The sequence below is a fragment of the Protopterus annectens genome, chromosome 4.part0, assembly GCF_019279795.1.
Source record: "Protopterus annectens isolate FY-2018-M chromosome 4.part0, PAN1.0, whole genome shotgun sequence".
In the NCBI taxonomy this organism is placed as follows: Eukaryota; Metazoa; Chordata; order Ceratodontiformes; family Protopteridae; genus Protopterus; species Protopterus annectens.
The window spans coordinates 516,635,103-516,651,629 of NC_056733.1; the positions used below are offsets into that span (position 1 = coordinate 516,635,103).

Below are 16,527 nucleotides of genomic sequence, written 5' to 3' on the forward strand. Positions count from 1 at the left end.
GATCCCTGGTGAAGAAACAAACAATAAACATATTTTCTCTTTATTGGCATATCAAAGAATGACCAAGCCTAAATACACAATTAACATATTAAAGCTAATGTCAAGGAATGCCTGATATTACTGCAGACTGAACTATTGTGCTTATTTACTGTGTGCTGTAGGGTAAGAAAATTCATGTTCTCCCAGACTGTTAGAGGTTTAAAGCCAGAGTATGGTGGCAAAAATGAAAACTGTAAAATAAATACAAATCTGTTCATCTAGGTACTTGATCATATACAGACAGTATACCTCTCAACTTTCTAGATTTTTCCTCGTGTTTTTGGTCTGTTCCTCATAAATTTTTATTTTTCTGGCAAATCATTGGCACATCATTGAGGAGTGAAGTCAGAAAATAATGACAGACATTTGAGTTTTAGACATTTTTCACATAATTCATGTTAATGCGATATGTGTTATTCTATCAACTTTCTAAGTCTGTAAGGGCAATATTTAAAAACTGTCCCTATTTTGGGGCCTTTGCTCCTTCCCGCCCCCATTTTATATGGCTTTGTCAAAATCTCCTACTCTTAGAGGTTGAGAGGTATGGTAGGCAGTCTCTTTTTATATGCAGATAATCAATTCTAATTTGCAGTACAGGAGTATCAGGAAGTGGTGTTTACTGCTCAAGGGACAGGTAAAGCAGAGCAATGTACTGTAAACCTTTACTACAGGTGAAGAATGGCAGAGTGACAATAAAAAGTAAAATCCATAAGTTCACATACTATACAAAACAGTTATAACGTACTATAATGCACAAAAACAAAATATATGTGCTTGTCTTTGACTGCTTCTGTAAAGCTTGCACCCTCCACTCACCATGAGAGCACTGGATTTTTACAGGACATTGTTGCATTCTACTATGGCATTCAACAACTGGGGATGCAGCCTGACCTCATGACACTTGCCAAGCTGAACCACTCAAATGACAATAGAGTGACATGGGACTGAATGTTTGGAACTGAGTCAGGCAGCTCACATTTTTTAAAACAAACAATAATAATGACATAGCAGTCTGAATGCTTAGTCTCAAATGTTGTTAGTTTAAATAATATTCCATCCACCTTTTTATGTTGGAATGAAGCCTGACTGAACATTAGGAAATAGAAAACTAAATATAACCAGGCTTATGCCAGGTCTGATTATAGATGTTTTCTGACACAAAATATGTAGCTGAAAAGGTGAGTGCAAGATCAGTTCACCCATCTGGTGTTCTTACAACTAACATGATTACTATGTAACCTTGGAATACAGAATGTAGGCAAGAATCCTAATCATTTTTTACTCTGTGAAAGCTGTGTGGGGAAAATGATCTTACAAAACAATTAAAGCTAGACAGAATACATTTTATTGCAAATATGCTGCTTTATTTTACAATTCTTCAAAAGGTTCACAACACTATGTCATTGAAGAAAAGTGTAATGTTTAGTTTCATTCAGTCAGGTATTTAAAACTGGTTAATATGACCATCATCCTGTTTGCACCCTAAGTTTCTTCTGTAGCTCTGGAGAGAGGCACCATAATGCTTGCCTGGAGGAAGGTGAAGGCATTCACACCAGCAAAACTCATTACAGCCCAGCATTCAACAGATACTTATTCTGAAATGGGTTTAGCTTTTGTTCTCTTAAAAAAATCTCAAACTAAAATCTGTCTACACCTCTTTACAGAAAGCAAAGGCAGTCAAGTCTTCTGCAGTCTCTGAATGCAGTTTTACATTATGTATCATATTAATACAAGTTATATTACATTTGCAAGGGCTGTAACGTGCAGACATCCAGCAATTAATACTGTGACCCTCCCAAAAGTAAACATGAGTGTGCATGCATGCACACTCACACACACACACACACACACACACACACACACACACACACACACACACACACACACACACACACACACACACACACATCCCTCATGTAAGCACTCAGAAATATATTATGAATTATTGCAGATGTCAGTGCTAAACTTAAGCAAATTAATATAATGCAATGCATCTTTACTACAGATGTGTAATATGGAAGTAAAGGAGGCTAAATGAATGCTATATGCTGAAATGAAGACCTAATGTTTGCATACAGCTCCTCTCCCTGCCTTCTACCTAAGTATGCCTCTGTGCATCTCTCTGTTCTTTAACTTTAGTGAGGCATGATGTAGTATAAAACTGCTCTTGCTAGGGTAATGATTGACAATCTTATGAAAAGGCTCAAAGGTTATAGTCAGTTATGGTTCTACTTGTCCTGTTAGCAACTTAAGACACTGTGGATCACAGGATCCCTTTCAAGCATCTTCTGTTCTACTGTGGTTTATGTAATACTGCTCAAATTGTTTATCTCTTCTATCTCAGGTGTTTTTTGAGGGTGGGATCTTGGGTTAATTGCTTAGAGAAACACCCTGTGGAGTGTGGGTGAATGCAGGGCTTTCCTTCTTGTTCAGTGTGCCCAAGCTATCTCTAAGATTGGGCATACAAGACAGAAGGATCCATTTTTTTATTAGGGTGGACAGAGAAAGAAAACCTCCTTCTTAACAAGCAAGCTCTTTTAGCTCTGATTATGTTACTAGTTAAGCAGTGTATCATACATAGTTGGAAGAAGCCATTAGAACTGGGTTTAAAGGAACTGGAGCAGTTAATGAACAATTTAATGAGAGATGAGGAGAGACAAACTGATGAAAGAACTAAAGCAAAATTTATTGTAAATGGAAAGACTGGATAAATTGCAGGGCAAACTGATAAATCCAATCCACTTAGGCAAAGGTAGAAATGCGTACACGAGTACAAGCTAAAACGTTTTTATTATATGGTAAGCACTTTCGTCCAAGAACAACTTGAACTTCATTAGACAAACAACAAATGGCAAAGCAGCAATTTAAAAAGCCTGGCGTTCGTATCACATGATTCACATCTACTAATACAACCAGTTCAGACCCTTCTACTTTTACTTCACTAATATTCATTCATAAACATTCTTAATACTAGTAGATACCAGTATCACTGAAACCTTAAATCTTCAAAATACATTAAAACAAGTTTGTATAAATTACATATTATAACTAAAATAATCAAAACCATAAACACCAATAAACTCATTTAAAAGATATTTTACCTCAGTAAAGCCTTCAGTCTCAAAATACAATTAACTGATGTCAGTTCATTAAGTCCTGGCCAAGAATCAGCTTATAGTAAAACTTGCCAAATTAATTATTTTCGTTCTAAAAATAATGATGTTAGCCTCCCCCGAATGCTAACCTTCTCACCATCAATCATGTATTTAAACGTATGTCCATTATTATTTACTAAATGTTTCCGTTAATGCATGTCATTTTTTTCTTTTTTATAGAATATTCATGTTCATAAATAAGTTGTTTAAATTTCCGGTCAGTTTTGCGCGCGTAAAAACAGGAGCAATTTTGACAATAGATATAAATATCTAAATATATCTAAAAAGGACTCCGACTGAGGCATGTCTCAAGCTGTACTGCACACAATGCATCCATTACCTGTGGAAAATATCATGGAGGGATAAAGCCCTGCTTTGACCATATGACTCAATTTGACTAATCCTCCTTAACTTTATTTGGTTACAGTACAAAACTGCTATCATATAAGTACAAGTTATTTTACATTTCTGAGGGTTGTAGCATGTGCAGCCATCTAGCAATTAATACTGTGACCTTCCCAAAAATAAACAGGCAGTAAAATCCACAGATTGAGGATTGTGTTAAGGTATTTGTTTATTGGGGGGGGGGGCATGGAGCAGGGCCAATTGGTCATGTTATGTAGAGGAAATTTAAAAAAATTGCACTTTATTCATCTGCTTTTACTGTATTTGTGTTTCTTCCTACTTTATTTTGCTTTTGCCTCTTCTTAAAAGTACTCAGTTGTATTTATTCTGCTGCATTTATTACTGTTTGGTAGTAGCTTGATTAAATTGCAGCTGCTATTCTAAGCCTTTTGTTTTAAGCATTCGGGCTTCAGACCAGTTGTTTTACATTAAGAAGGTTTGTGGTCTGCACTGTTGTGGCAGGACAGGTAGCTTACATCCTTCTAAGTTGGGAATTGCTGATTGAAGGCTCAGTGTCTGTTATTCTAAAAGTGTATTAGTTCTGGTTTAAGCACTTGGGCTTCAGGCCAGTTATGTTACATTAAGAAGGTTTGTTGTCTGCAGTCTTGTGGGAGGAAAGGCTAGATTCTGCCCTTCTGAGCTGGGAATTTCTGGTTAATGTCTTATTGTGCCTGCTTATTTGAACTGTTTCTTTCTGAATTTGATGTGCCTTGTTTGCTGTAGCATAGACTAGATTCAGGCCTGCTGAATCTAGCTTTGTTTGTATAACTTGAGCACTTATCCAGGCCATCTTTTTTGGAGAAGGTTCCCCTGCACCCTAGTGGGAGGAGTGTGCAGTTTGAACTTGTCTGATTGAAGACTCCTGGAACAGGACTCAATTTTGAGCTCTTTTACTGGTTAATTGGGTAATTTGTTTAAATCAATTTGCTCATTTTATATTGTTATATAAAAAGTGTACTTTATTCATTTGCTTTTACTGTATTTGTGCTTCCTCCTACTTTATTACTTTATTTAGCTTTTGCTGCCTGTTCTTAAAAGTACTTAATTGCTTTTATTCTGCTGCATTTATTACTGTTTGTTAGTAGCCTGATTAAATTGTAACTGTTATTCTAAGCCTTTGGTTTAAGCACTTGAGCTTCAGACCAGTTGTTATACATTAAGAAGGTTTGTGGTCTGCACTGTTGTGGCAGGACAGGTAGCTTACATCCTTCTAAGTTGGGAGTTGCTGATTGAAGGCTTAATGTCTGTTATTCTAAAATTGTATTAGTTCTGGTTTAAGCACTTGGGCTTTGGGCCAATTATTTTACATTAAGAAGGTGTGGTCTGCACTCTTGTGGGAGGAGAGGGTAGGTTCTCCCCTTCTGAGCTGGGAGTTTCTGGTTAAAGGCTTACTGTGCCTGCTTATCTGAACTGTTTCTTTCTGAAATTGGTACACCATGTTTGCTGTAGTAGAGACTAGATTCAGGCCTGCTGATTCTAGCTTTGTTTGTATTACTTCAGCACTAATCCAGGCCATCTATTTTTGGAGAAGATTCCCCTGCACCCTAGTGTGCAGTTAGAACCTGTCTGATCGAAGACTGCTGGAACGGGGCTCAGTTTGTAGCTTTGTATTGGTTAATTTTTGCTCATTTGCTACTTTTATATTAAAAAAAATACACTTTATGCATCGCTGCTTAGCTAGGGTTAAACTATTCCCGGCGCCATAAAGTCTGCTCTTCAAATTTTCCCTTAGAACTAGCCAGTTTTTCAATTTTAATACTCAAATCTGTTTCTTTGAGCTCAGCACTTGTTCAGAACTCATTGTAAGCACTAAATAGGCTACAAATTACTACAGCACTCAACTTTCCTCACTTGTCTAGAGGAAAACAATTTTTAGTACTTAATAAATAAGCACCTATCCAGGCATGTTTAAGGGTCAGTTCCTGGTGTTTTCTCCTGTCTGCCTGATGAATATGGGCATCTTGGGGCAATGCAGCAATTGCCTCATGTACACAGACAACCCTCTCCTCCTACCACCCAACACTACAACCTGTGAGAGATGCACTTATATAGCCAAACTGGAAGCAAATTTCTCTTCACCCAAGACTGGACTCGACAGTCAAGAGGAGAAGGTAAACACTTGCAGCACACCACACTCATCACATAGTCCCTCAAAACCTAAACCACCAAAGCACATACATATAAACAAAAAACACACACCTACATTTGTGAAGGTTCTCAATAAAAATCCTGTCAGTAATAATCTGCTCAAGCAACAGAAACCTCCAAAGCAAAAATGCAAGCAACTTCCCCCCAACACAATCCAAATGACAAATAGCCCACAAACTCAGTGTGCCACTCAACCACAACACTCTAGTCATAGGTGACTCTATAGGCAGGCACACTGTTTCACTCACTAGGCAAAACAAGGAGAAAGTTACTGTCAGCTGCCTGTCAGGTGCCAGGATCCACCACATAACACAAGCACTCAGTTCACTCCACAACAAGTACAAATATGACTCGGTCATTGTCCATGTTGGTGTGAATGACCTGAGACATACCTCCCTGGACTACATGAAAAGAGACATGGGGGAGCTCTCCGATCTTGTAGCCCAGGCAGGTATGACCCTAGCCCTGAGTAACATCCTGCCATCACCCAGAATGATACCACAGTACAAGAACAAAATGATTAACTTCAACAATTGGCTAAGCTTCTGGCGTCATTCTAAGGAGAACCAGTATCTGTCTGTCTGGGATGACATGATCGACAGACCACGATGCACCTGTCATCCTTGGTATTCCGGATACTGGCTAAGGCTCTTGCCACCCCTATAGTGCCTTTTTTAGGTAAGGTTCAAATGACAAATTCACCACCGTAACAGGTACAAGCAAGCAAAATCTGAGGGTAATGCTACTCAATGCTAGAAGTCTAAACCTCAAAATGCACTCAAATGGATAACATCAACATCTGTGCAGTGACAGAGACCTGGTTAGAGCACCCCTGCATTACCAGGCTATAATTCATACCACACCTTTCGGACACCTAACCTGGACTGAAACACTAAAGGCTGAGGCATGTCCATAGTCATTAAGGATATTCACACCTCCAGGCTAGTTGCTCAGCATAATGCATCTGAGATTATCCAAGTGCAACTAACCCTGGGCCAGACCACAATCCAAATCCCCCTCCATGCCCCAGGATTCCCATTCCTCAATTCTTGATACACTGGAAAATATTAGGGTACAACCCAACACCCTAATAATGGGTTATTTCAACTACCCTACCATTAACTGGGAAAACTACTCATGTACCAACTCTTTTGCTGAATGTTTTCTGGAATTCATAAATTCCAATGCCTTGGATCAACTTATCCACTTAGCAATATCCTAGACAGAGGTCAGTTCCTTGTTGGTGAAAATTTCTCCAAAGCCAACTTCACGCTACTTAAGACAGAAATGGCAAACTTCACGACATCCATGCAGACGGACAATAGAGGTACAACTGTTGAATCCTACACAAATGCACTTTATAAGCACTTACATGAGTGCATGGATAGTGCTATCCCTTACAGAACCAAGATGCTATCCTCCAGTAAAAGGAAGCCAATCTGGTGGTCCCCTGCCATAAACAAACTCTACATCAGAAGAAAGAAACTGTTGCAAAAAAGAGTGAAATCCCATGACTGGTGGAACTTGCTGGTCAGCCTCAGTAAGAAGCTGAGATCCCTCATAAAATCCTCCAAAGCTAGATACAAAAACAATATTGCCACTGAGTGTAAAGACAACCACAAAGCATTCTATAGCTATGTCAAGAATCTCAATGGCAACACTCAGATCTGCTCTGAGTTACAGCACAATGGCACTAAATATACAGAACCAACTGATATTGCCAACATCCTGGCAGATAGGTTCAGTGCTAACTTTACCCCCCTCTCACCCCCTAAAGGGCCCATCTCTATACCGGAAGAATGCAAAGTTCCTGTAATCACAGCAGCACAGGTAAAAAACACACTCTACAAAGCCAAGATCACATCATCTATGGGACCTGACAACATCCCAGGCTGCATTCTACACGAACTACAGAACAAACTGGCACATCTAAGTACCATGTTCAATCATAGCCTCACCTCAGGCTTTGTGCCCACTGAATGACACACAGTGATGGTTATCCCACTCCACAAAGGAGGAGCCACCACGGACCCCAGGAACTACCGCTCTATTAGCCTGATGAGCCTGGTCTGTAAGGCCATGGAACATATCATCATTGAACTTATAAACAAAGACATTGGTAATCTCCAAACTCTGGACCCCACCCAGTTTGGGTTTGTAAAAGGCAGATCATGTCTTCTAAACCTGATAGACTTCTTTGAAGCAGTCACCAAAGCCGTAGATGAGGGTAAGGTGGTTCACACAGCCTATTGAGATCTCTCACTCTGGAATTATAGATAAACTCACTAAACTAGGTACAAATCCCTATGTCACAAGATGGGTTGCCAACTGGCTCACTGACGGAACCCACACTGTGATAGTAGCAGACCTCAAATCCAACTTCAGACCAGTGACAAGTTGAGTACCACAGGGTTTAGTCCTGGGTCCTCTCCTGTTTGGTATCTACTTCTCTGAAGTACAGACTAACACAGAAGGTCTTTAGATGACTGCAAACTAGGAGCCATAACTGAAACTCCTAATGATGTGGACATTTATTTTATTTTATTTATTTTACATTTGCTTACCGGGAAAGTCCGACTGGACACTGATCCATTTTCTGCGGAGGCCCGGGGAGAAAAGCTCCAAATACCAGTACAGTAGAATAGAGACAATGTAGTCAACATATAAGAAAAACAATGTCATACATATTAAGAATACATTTGAGCATAGATAACAGAGATTAACAATATCTAAATATTTGATAGTAAGCCATATCCATAGGTATATGAATACATGAGAGTTGAGTTACTTTATTATTATTAACATATGTGATGTGGGGGACAACAATTTGATCCACAGCAGAATCCTAGTAACAGTGCAGTGGGGTGGCTTAACCTGGGGAGTGACATGAACAATGCCAGTTATTTAAGTAGTGAGTTTTGAGAAGGTTTTTAAATTGGGAAGTAAAGGTGGTGGCAGTTAAGTGCCCTAGGAGTGAATTCCAGGTTCTGGCAATGGAGCAGGCATAGATGGATTTACCAGTGTCATTTTTATGTTTGATTACCTTTATGTGGTTTTGTAACTAGATCTTAATGTTCTAGTGGTAGTATAGGGGCGAATTAGATTATGAAGAGCTAGGGCTTTGTCAGGAAGGTAGTAGAGTTTATGCGCTATTGAGAGTTGGCTGAGTAGGAGTAGTTGAGGTAACTCAAGCCAATTTTGTTGTTTGAGGGCTAGACAGTGATGTGATCTATGAGATGCATCAATAGCAAACTTGGCAATCTTGTTGTAACAGGATTCCATTTTGCTTAGTTCAGTGTGGCAAAGGTCAGTTAAGATGGGGGAGGCATAAAGGAGAATGGATAAGAGATGAGTCCTTGCTAAGGTGGCTTGGTAGGATGATTGATAAACTGTCTATTCCTGTACAGAAGACCAAGCTTTTTGTTAACTTTCTTAATTGTTTGGGCTATGTGTATGTCGAATTTTAGATTATTGTCAATTCCGACACTTAATAGTTTTGTGTGTGTTGTTGGGGTGATTTGTATATTATCCTTAGATGTTATGGTGAAATCATTATTTAGTGGTGGAGATCTACTGGGACTGAAGAGAATGAGTTTGTTTTTTTTTGGGGATTAAGAATAAGTTTTATGTTAGTGAACCATGCTTCTGCTAAGGAAAAGTTGTTTTAAGTTATGGTTTTTAGCTCATGTAGAGTGGGGGAGGCACATATAATAGTGGTATCATCTGCATATTGCACTATGGAGGCAGAGGGTGAGGATGAGGCTATCTGGTTAGTGAATAGTGAGAAAAGCAAAGGCCCTAGGATGGACCCTTGAGGGACAGCTATGGCTACTGGTAATAGGGGGGACAACTGATCTTGCCATAGAATTGCCTGCTGACAGTCTAAGTAGTTCTTGAACCATGTTATGGTGGAGGAGCTTATATTAAGGGAAGATAGGGTTTCTAGAAGCATATTATGGTTGACCATATCAAAGGCTTTTGATAGGTCTAAGAATATTGAGGATACAAATAGTCCATTGTTTCTATGATGATTGGCAATGTTGGTAAATGAGAGTAGTGCTGTGGTAGTACTATGGGAGGGTCTGAAGCCATGTTGGGATTTGGATAGCAGGTCATTCTGTAGAAGGAACTGCATTAGCTGGGAATGAACAACTCTCTCTAATATTTTTGATAAAGGTGACAGAATTGCAATAGGGCAATAATTGGTGAGCTCAAGTGACTTACCCCCTTTGTGCAGTAGTATAATATATGATATTTTCCAGGAGTGAGGTACACTGCATTCAGATATTGACCTATTTATGAGAATGGAAATGGGATAGGCTATAGCGTCAGCTGTTATTTGAAGGAAGTCTGCTGGAAGACTGTCAGCTGCCAGGGTGGTTGGTTTCAGTTTTTTGAGGAGTTTAGCAATTGTATTAGTGGGGACTGGGTGCAGGGAAAAACTGGAGGAGTTATTTGATAAACTGAAATGGGTAGGGGTCTCAGTAGGTAGGGGGCTGCTTGTGTTGTGGGTATTGGCTAGTATTTGTTAAATTGGGTGGGGATGCTGTCATGGTTGTTTGGTAATACAGGGGTAGGAGTGGAGGATTTACCTGGGTGCAGTAAACTATTTATTGTGGCCCAAAATTTCTGAGGGTTGTGAGCATATTTATCCTGCATGGTTTTGTGGTAATTAGCTTAGTGCTATGTAGGAATGTTTATTTGGCCAATTGGCAAGCTCCAGTCTATACCAACTGCTCAAAGCGTCAAAAACACAATAACAGGACACAGTATAGTAATGGTCACAGATAACAGCAAAACAAATCAACAGTATAGTTTGTAAAAGCCTTTTAAAACATTGTTAGATATGCTGTTGCAGGGAATAAACTCCAATGAGGCCAAAGAGCAGATGTATAGTGATGTTGGGCAAGTGAGGGCAGAATACAAACAGTTTAAATCAAGTAAAGGGTTTACCTGGTCATTTAAACACACCGCACACTAAGGAGGCAGCTGGGATGGGAGAGAGATGGCGCTTGAAGACTGTGTGTTGTTTTTTACAACATTAAAAAAAGGATAGTGATGTACTGGGTCAAGAGCAAGGATAAGTGCCAGTAGGTGGCGGAGCACCTTCTTGAAAGTGTAGCAAATTAAACAATCAGTAAGGAGGTCAGATACTGCACAGGAGAGAGAATATCTTGATTAATGTCAGAGATTCCTGATTCTGTTTTAGGTTTTGCACAAATCTAAGCAGAGGTACTGACAGTTGCTAGGCTGGGAGCAAGGCTGGGAAGGTGATTGAGATAGACTATGGGAGGGAGAGATGAGAGTAGAGTTCCTATGTGGGAGAAAGAGGCCAGAGGAGTTCTATATAGGAGAGAGGGGTTAGGGAGAGGAAACAAACAGATGGTAGGCAGAGATATGAGGGACTGTATCAGTAGGATACACTAGAGTAGAGGGGAAAGAACTAACAGAAAAAGTAGATTGGTGAAGGCTATGTGGGAGGTGAATTACTTAAATACTAGAGATAGCAGGGGTAGTGGGGAAGGGGTACACATGGAGTGCTGTAGCTGACCAGGGGCAGAACTTTAATGAGGCACACAGTAGGCACACAGTAATAAGTAACATCAGATGGGTATAGAATGTTAGCCTTAATGATTACAAACTATAACATACGTTGTTCATTTACTGCACTGTTGCTGGATAGGAATTCCACTGAAGGAACAACACTCTTAAAGGGAGTGGGTGGTCTTCCGAGCTGACTGGGGTTAGCAAAATCCTTTAATTATATGGTGATAGGGACATTGTTCATTTAATGCACTGTTGCTGGATAGGAATTCCACTGAAGGAACAATACTCTTAAAGGGAGTGGGTGGTCTTCCGAGCTGACTGGGGTTAGCAAAGTCCTTTAATTATTTGGTGACAGGGACGTTGTTCATTTACTGCACTGTTGCTGGATAGGAAAGGGGCCTCACTAAGACAGATGCCTAGTGTCAAAGCCATGGCCTCAAGCTCAATGCCAAAAAGTGCATTGTCATCCCCTTTGGTAAAAACTCTGTACCCATGAACTAACACATAGGCAGTAATTTACTTAACACCGAATGTATGATAAGAGACCTTGGGACACAAGTGGACAGTAGTCTCTCCCTTGATAATCACATCACCACAGTAATCAGGAAATCCTTCTACGTGGCACACCTCATCACAAAAGGTTTCTCATTCAGGAAAAAAGAGGTAATTGTTCCCCTCTACTCATCACTCATTAGACCCATTACAGAAAACCGCACCCCTTTTGGTATGTACCTCACAAAACATCTACAACAACTGGAAAAGGATGCAGAAATACCTCACAAAGAGGATTACTGGCCTCAAACAGATGCCCTACACACACTGTCTCAAAAAACTCCAGCTTTACTCCGTTGCATATCACCTACTCAGAGGAGATCTCTGCCTAACATACAAAGCTATGTCAAACCCAGAGCTGTTGGACATCCTCCACTTAAAGAAATCCCAATCCCTCCGAGCTACATGCTTTAGGGACCTAAATCTTGTTACCACAATAAACAGAATATGCTGGAGGGATAGATTCCTGTCCCAGAGACTTCCCATATTCTGGAACAAACTACCTGTCTATATCAAACAAAGCAGCACTCTTCAAGAAGAATCTTGATGATTGGATGGGAAATAGGAAATTCATCCCGGGGATCACTTCTGTGGCTCTGCTCGACAGGGGCACAAGAAAATAATTTTCTTGGGTGGCAAAAGCTAGGGTACCTTTTTGGCTAGGGTTATATAGGTCCTAGGGCCCATAGCCTAGTACCTACCAATGAACCTCTCAACCTCTTAGAGCAAGAAATCTGGACAAAGATTAAATAATGGGGGGACAAAGGCAGAAAAATAGGGACAATTTTTAAATATTGCTCTTACAAATGTAAAACGTTGCTAGGATAGCAGGTTCTGCATTGGCATACATTTTCTGAATATATGAAGTCCAAAATTCATATGTCATGTCTGTCATTATTTTCTGACTTCAATCCTTAATGATTGGCCAGAAAAGCAAAATTTTATGAGGAATAGATCAAAAATGAAAGGCAAAACTTTGGACATTCTGCAAAAATCTGTACAGTTGAGAGGTATCAGAGGAATGGTATGGATCTCAGAGGACTATTGCATGCCAACCCTTTGGATGCTAATGAGCCTGTGTAGCTAGGCAGAACTGCAAAGAAAAAATACAATCCTCCTCAGAATGGCAGCACTGCTCCTGGTACACTCATCCCTTGACACGGGGAATGAATGGGCTGCAGGGTTCTTGTGCAGGTGGAATGGACAGGCCTGAAGTGCAGCCAAGAAAGTAAACCTGATGGTCAGAGGAGGCCTGGAAAAAATATGGAAAACATTATCCTGTCTTCAGGCTCTTTAAAAGCATAATGCAACACATCATTTCTGCTAGCTGTTTGCATCATGTGATTAACATCTATGCAAGGAATGCAGTCAACATTCTTGAATGCCTTGATTCTGAGACACTTGTGTTAAAGAATGTTTTGCAGCAACCAAAAAAAAAATAATAATAATAATAATACTCCTGAAACAACTGTTAGAATTTATGAACTTAGACTGGAAGGAAATTATACTATACTAATGGATCTCATACCTGTCATCTGTGGCAGGGCTTGTGGAATTCTTTCTTGAAAAATGTCAGATCTTAGTTTATCAGTCAGTGAGGAAAGTTCAGTCCATAATTGAATATTGTTGAGCTGTTTGCAGCTAATCAGTCTGAGCGGGTTCCTATTACATGATCGCAGACACATTTTGTCGAATGCGTCTTGATAGAATGTAAAAGAACGAAAAGGCAAAATAGTGAAGTGGCTTTTAAGTGAATTCTTTCCCTGGGAAAGAATTTGCTTGGCTACTTCATTACTTTGCCGTTTTCGGCACTGTAGTGCAATCTCGGAGTTGGTATATTTAAGTAGGGGTGTGTGGGGGGCATAGCCTCTCACGTCGGGGTGTGGGGGTCTAAGCCCCCCACTTTATGTAATGTTTTAAAGTTTTTTTTTTTTGTTCTGAGGTTTCAACATTGTAAGCTTTCTCTTACATGGGGTCGATTAATTATCGTTTGTTTTTGTATGTGTAATATAGACCCAGTCTGAGCTACTGAAACTGGAAAAAATACAAAAAATGCTCACAAGGAACATTGCAGGTACTTAATTACAGGCAAGGATTAAGGATACTGAAACATCATTCAATAAGCTATATGTTCCTTTGAGGAGGAATTGACACTAATGCATAAATGTTTTACCAAGGGTATACCAGCAATAAGTCTTTTATTTCCCACCAAGTTGTGACTAGGAATAAGAACTGCCTGTCTGAGGTTCCTATGATTCACACTACAGTAAAGAAAAACAGCTTTCTCATTAAGGTTAAGGTTGCGAGATTATGAAATCTAACTTGTCTAGTCTTAAAAACGTAGTTGATGGCTGTGTAGGTAATGGGGCATATGATCCATGTTTTACTGACAGCATATCCTTAATAGTCTCAGAAATGCCTTTGAGTCAACAAATCAAAACACATTGTAAAACTGTAACCAGGAAATACCTTTCCATCATATGGAAATTTGTGTAAACTGAAGAGGATAAAATTAGTGATGAAGTTCAGATGTCGAGTGCTGCATCTGTTTTTTTTGCACAACATCCAGCTAGTGCTCTACAAGGCTCCTACCATACTCAATAGTGACAACGTGATGGCTCCAGATGTATATATACTGTGATGCTGTGATATAAAGCTTTAGAAATGGGCTCAACTTCAACTTTATTTAGGTGTTTTTCCATATACAATAGGATTCAAACAAGAACAAACAAAAATAAACACGTAGAAATACACAAACGATTAACACAAGAACAAACAGTAAAGAGCATATAAAATCACATAAAAATTAAAGCAGGCTAAGTACTCATGCTACCCTATCATATGCAGTATCAAAGATGTATGTTTTAAGCAATCTACCAAAGCCAGCCAATGTTATGTGCTCTTAAAGCCACTAAGGCAGTAGGTTCTAAAGGTGAGGGACTTGATAAACAAAAGATTGCATACTAGAAGTCTCCAGATGCAACAACATAGTCACCAGTATTCCTTGAGTGGCCATGGATAGTACCCTAGAAGAGATATATTGCACCACTAACCATTTCAGGTAAAAGGGACCCAAGTCATGTAGAGACAAAGCATACCAACATCAGGACCTAAAACATAACTCTGAATTGAACTTGCAGCCAGGACACACCACTCAGAACAGGAGTTCTGAGTTCTGGCAGCAGAATTCAGCACCAACAGTAAATGATGAAACTCAATGCTGAGAGGTTCTTGGTAAACAGTATTCAGTAATCCAGCCACAAAAAGACCAATGCATGAACTAATAGTGAAAGATCAGCTTTTTCAACAAACTCAAGCTTACTTCCTTCATACAGAATATAATTAAAATATAAAATGACGCATATGTTTTTCACAGTACCATGAAATCTTACAGCCTCAGTTTTGGATTTGTTTAACTTCATCTGATAACTGGACACCCATAAATGTATGCCTTCAAGATGGTCATCAAAAGAATACACACTCATCATTTCATCCTGCAGGAAAGATAGGTAAAGCTATCAACTGCATAAGTATGGTATGCTAGTCCCCTTTTCCTAATAAGATCTCCTAAAGGAAGCATGTAAACTGTGAAATAATGACGGGCATAACAGTGAACCCTATGGGACTCCAATGTCCAAAGGGTGTGGTGAGAATTTGTTTAGACTTTAACAGACCCTTTGGAAATGGCCTGAGTGATATGACGCAAACCAGTTTAAGACCATAGAGGAGAGGCCACAGTAAGATTTTAAGTGATCAATCAGAATACTATGATCATTAATACTGAATACTGCTGAGAGATTCATGAGGACTGAAACAGAGTAATCATGTATACTGAATACTGCTGAGAGATCCATGAGGACTGAAACAAAATAATAATGTATACCTAATACTGCTGAGAGATCTATAAGGACTGAAACAGAGTAATAATGTATACTGAATACTGCTGAGAGATCCAAGAGGACTGAAACAGAGTAATAATGTATACTGAATACTACTGAGAGATCCATGAGGACTGAAACAGAGTAATGATGTTGTCTATGTCTATTAGGAGATAATTTACTATCCAAATGAGGGCAGTTTCAGTACTATGGTGAGTGCAAAACCCACACTGGAACAGGTCCCTTACTCCATTATCAACCTTTTCAGTAATGTTGTCTAAAAATAAAAGGTTAGAAATAGGGTGAACATGATCTAGTATAATAGGATGTAACATAGGTTTCCTGAGTAGAGGGACAAACAAGGCATTTTCCAAGGCCAATAGAAAAAATCCGAAGTTATACCATCCAGGAATTTTCCTCCATTGGTAAGAAAGGGATCCTATATATATCCATAACTACTGTCTGTAAATATACAAACAATACATTGACTAACATTCTGTCAAATCACTTACATTAACAAAATGTTTATCTGAAAAGAGCAAACAAACGTGTTCTTTTTTTTTGGGGGGGGGGCTGTACCCTCCAAACTCCTTGCTATTAAATATTCTAACTCCAAGATCATGCAACAGAAGGGAAAAGGAGAAACTTCTTTAATCCTGCTGTTCACCAGTCTTGCTCAAAAGCACAGGTGATTTAGTGATGAAACTGTAATTGGCCACTTAAGTCAATGATTCCCATTTTGACTACATGAATCATTTATTTATTTAACATTTGTTTACCAGGATAGTCCAGCTGGACAGCTA

The 16,527-nt window shown here is 39.3% G+C and overlaps 1 protein-coding gene across 1 annotated transcript in view; it reads right to left on the reverse strand.

Moving 5' to 3' along the window:
* Nucleotides 1-16,527, reverse strand: part of RASAL1 (RAS protein activator like 1) — a 1,855,221-nt gene that overhangs the window by 858,686 nt on the left and 980,008 nt on the right. The window contains exon 6 of the mRNA XM_044068436.1: nucleotides 1-5. This exon is cut by the window's left edge and continues 77 nt beyond it. Coding sequence (XP_043924371.1) covers nucleotides 1-5 — 5 coding nt within the window. The remainder of the gene's footprint in view (nucleotides 6-16,527) is intronic.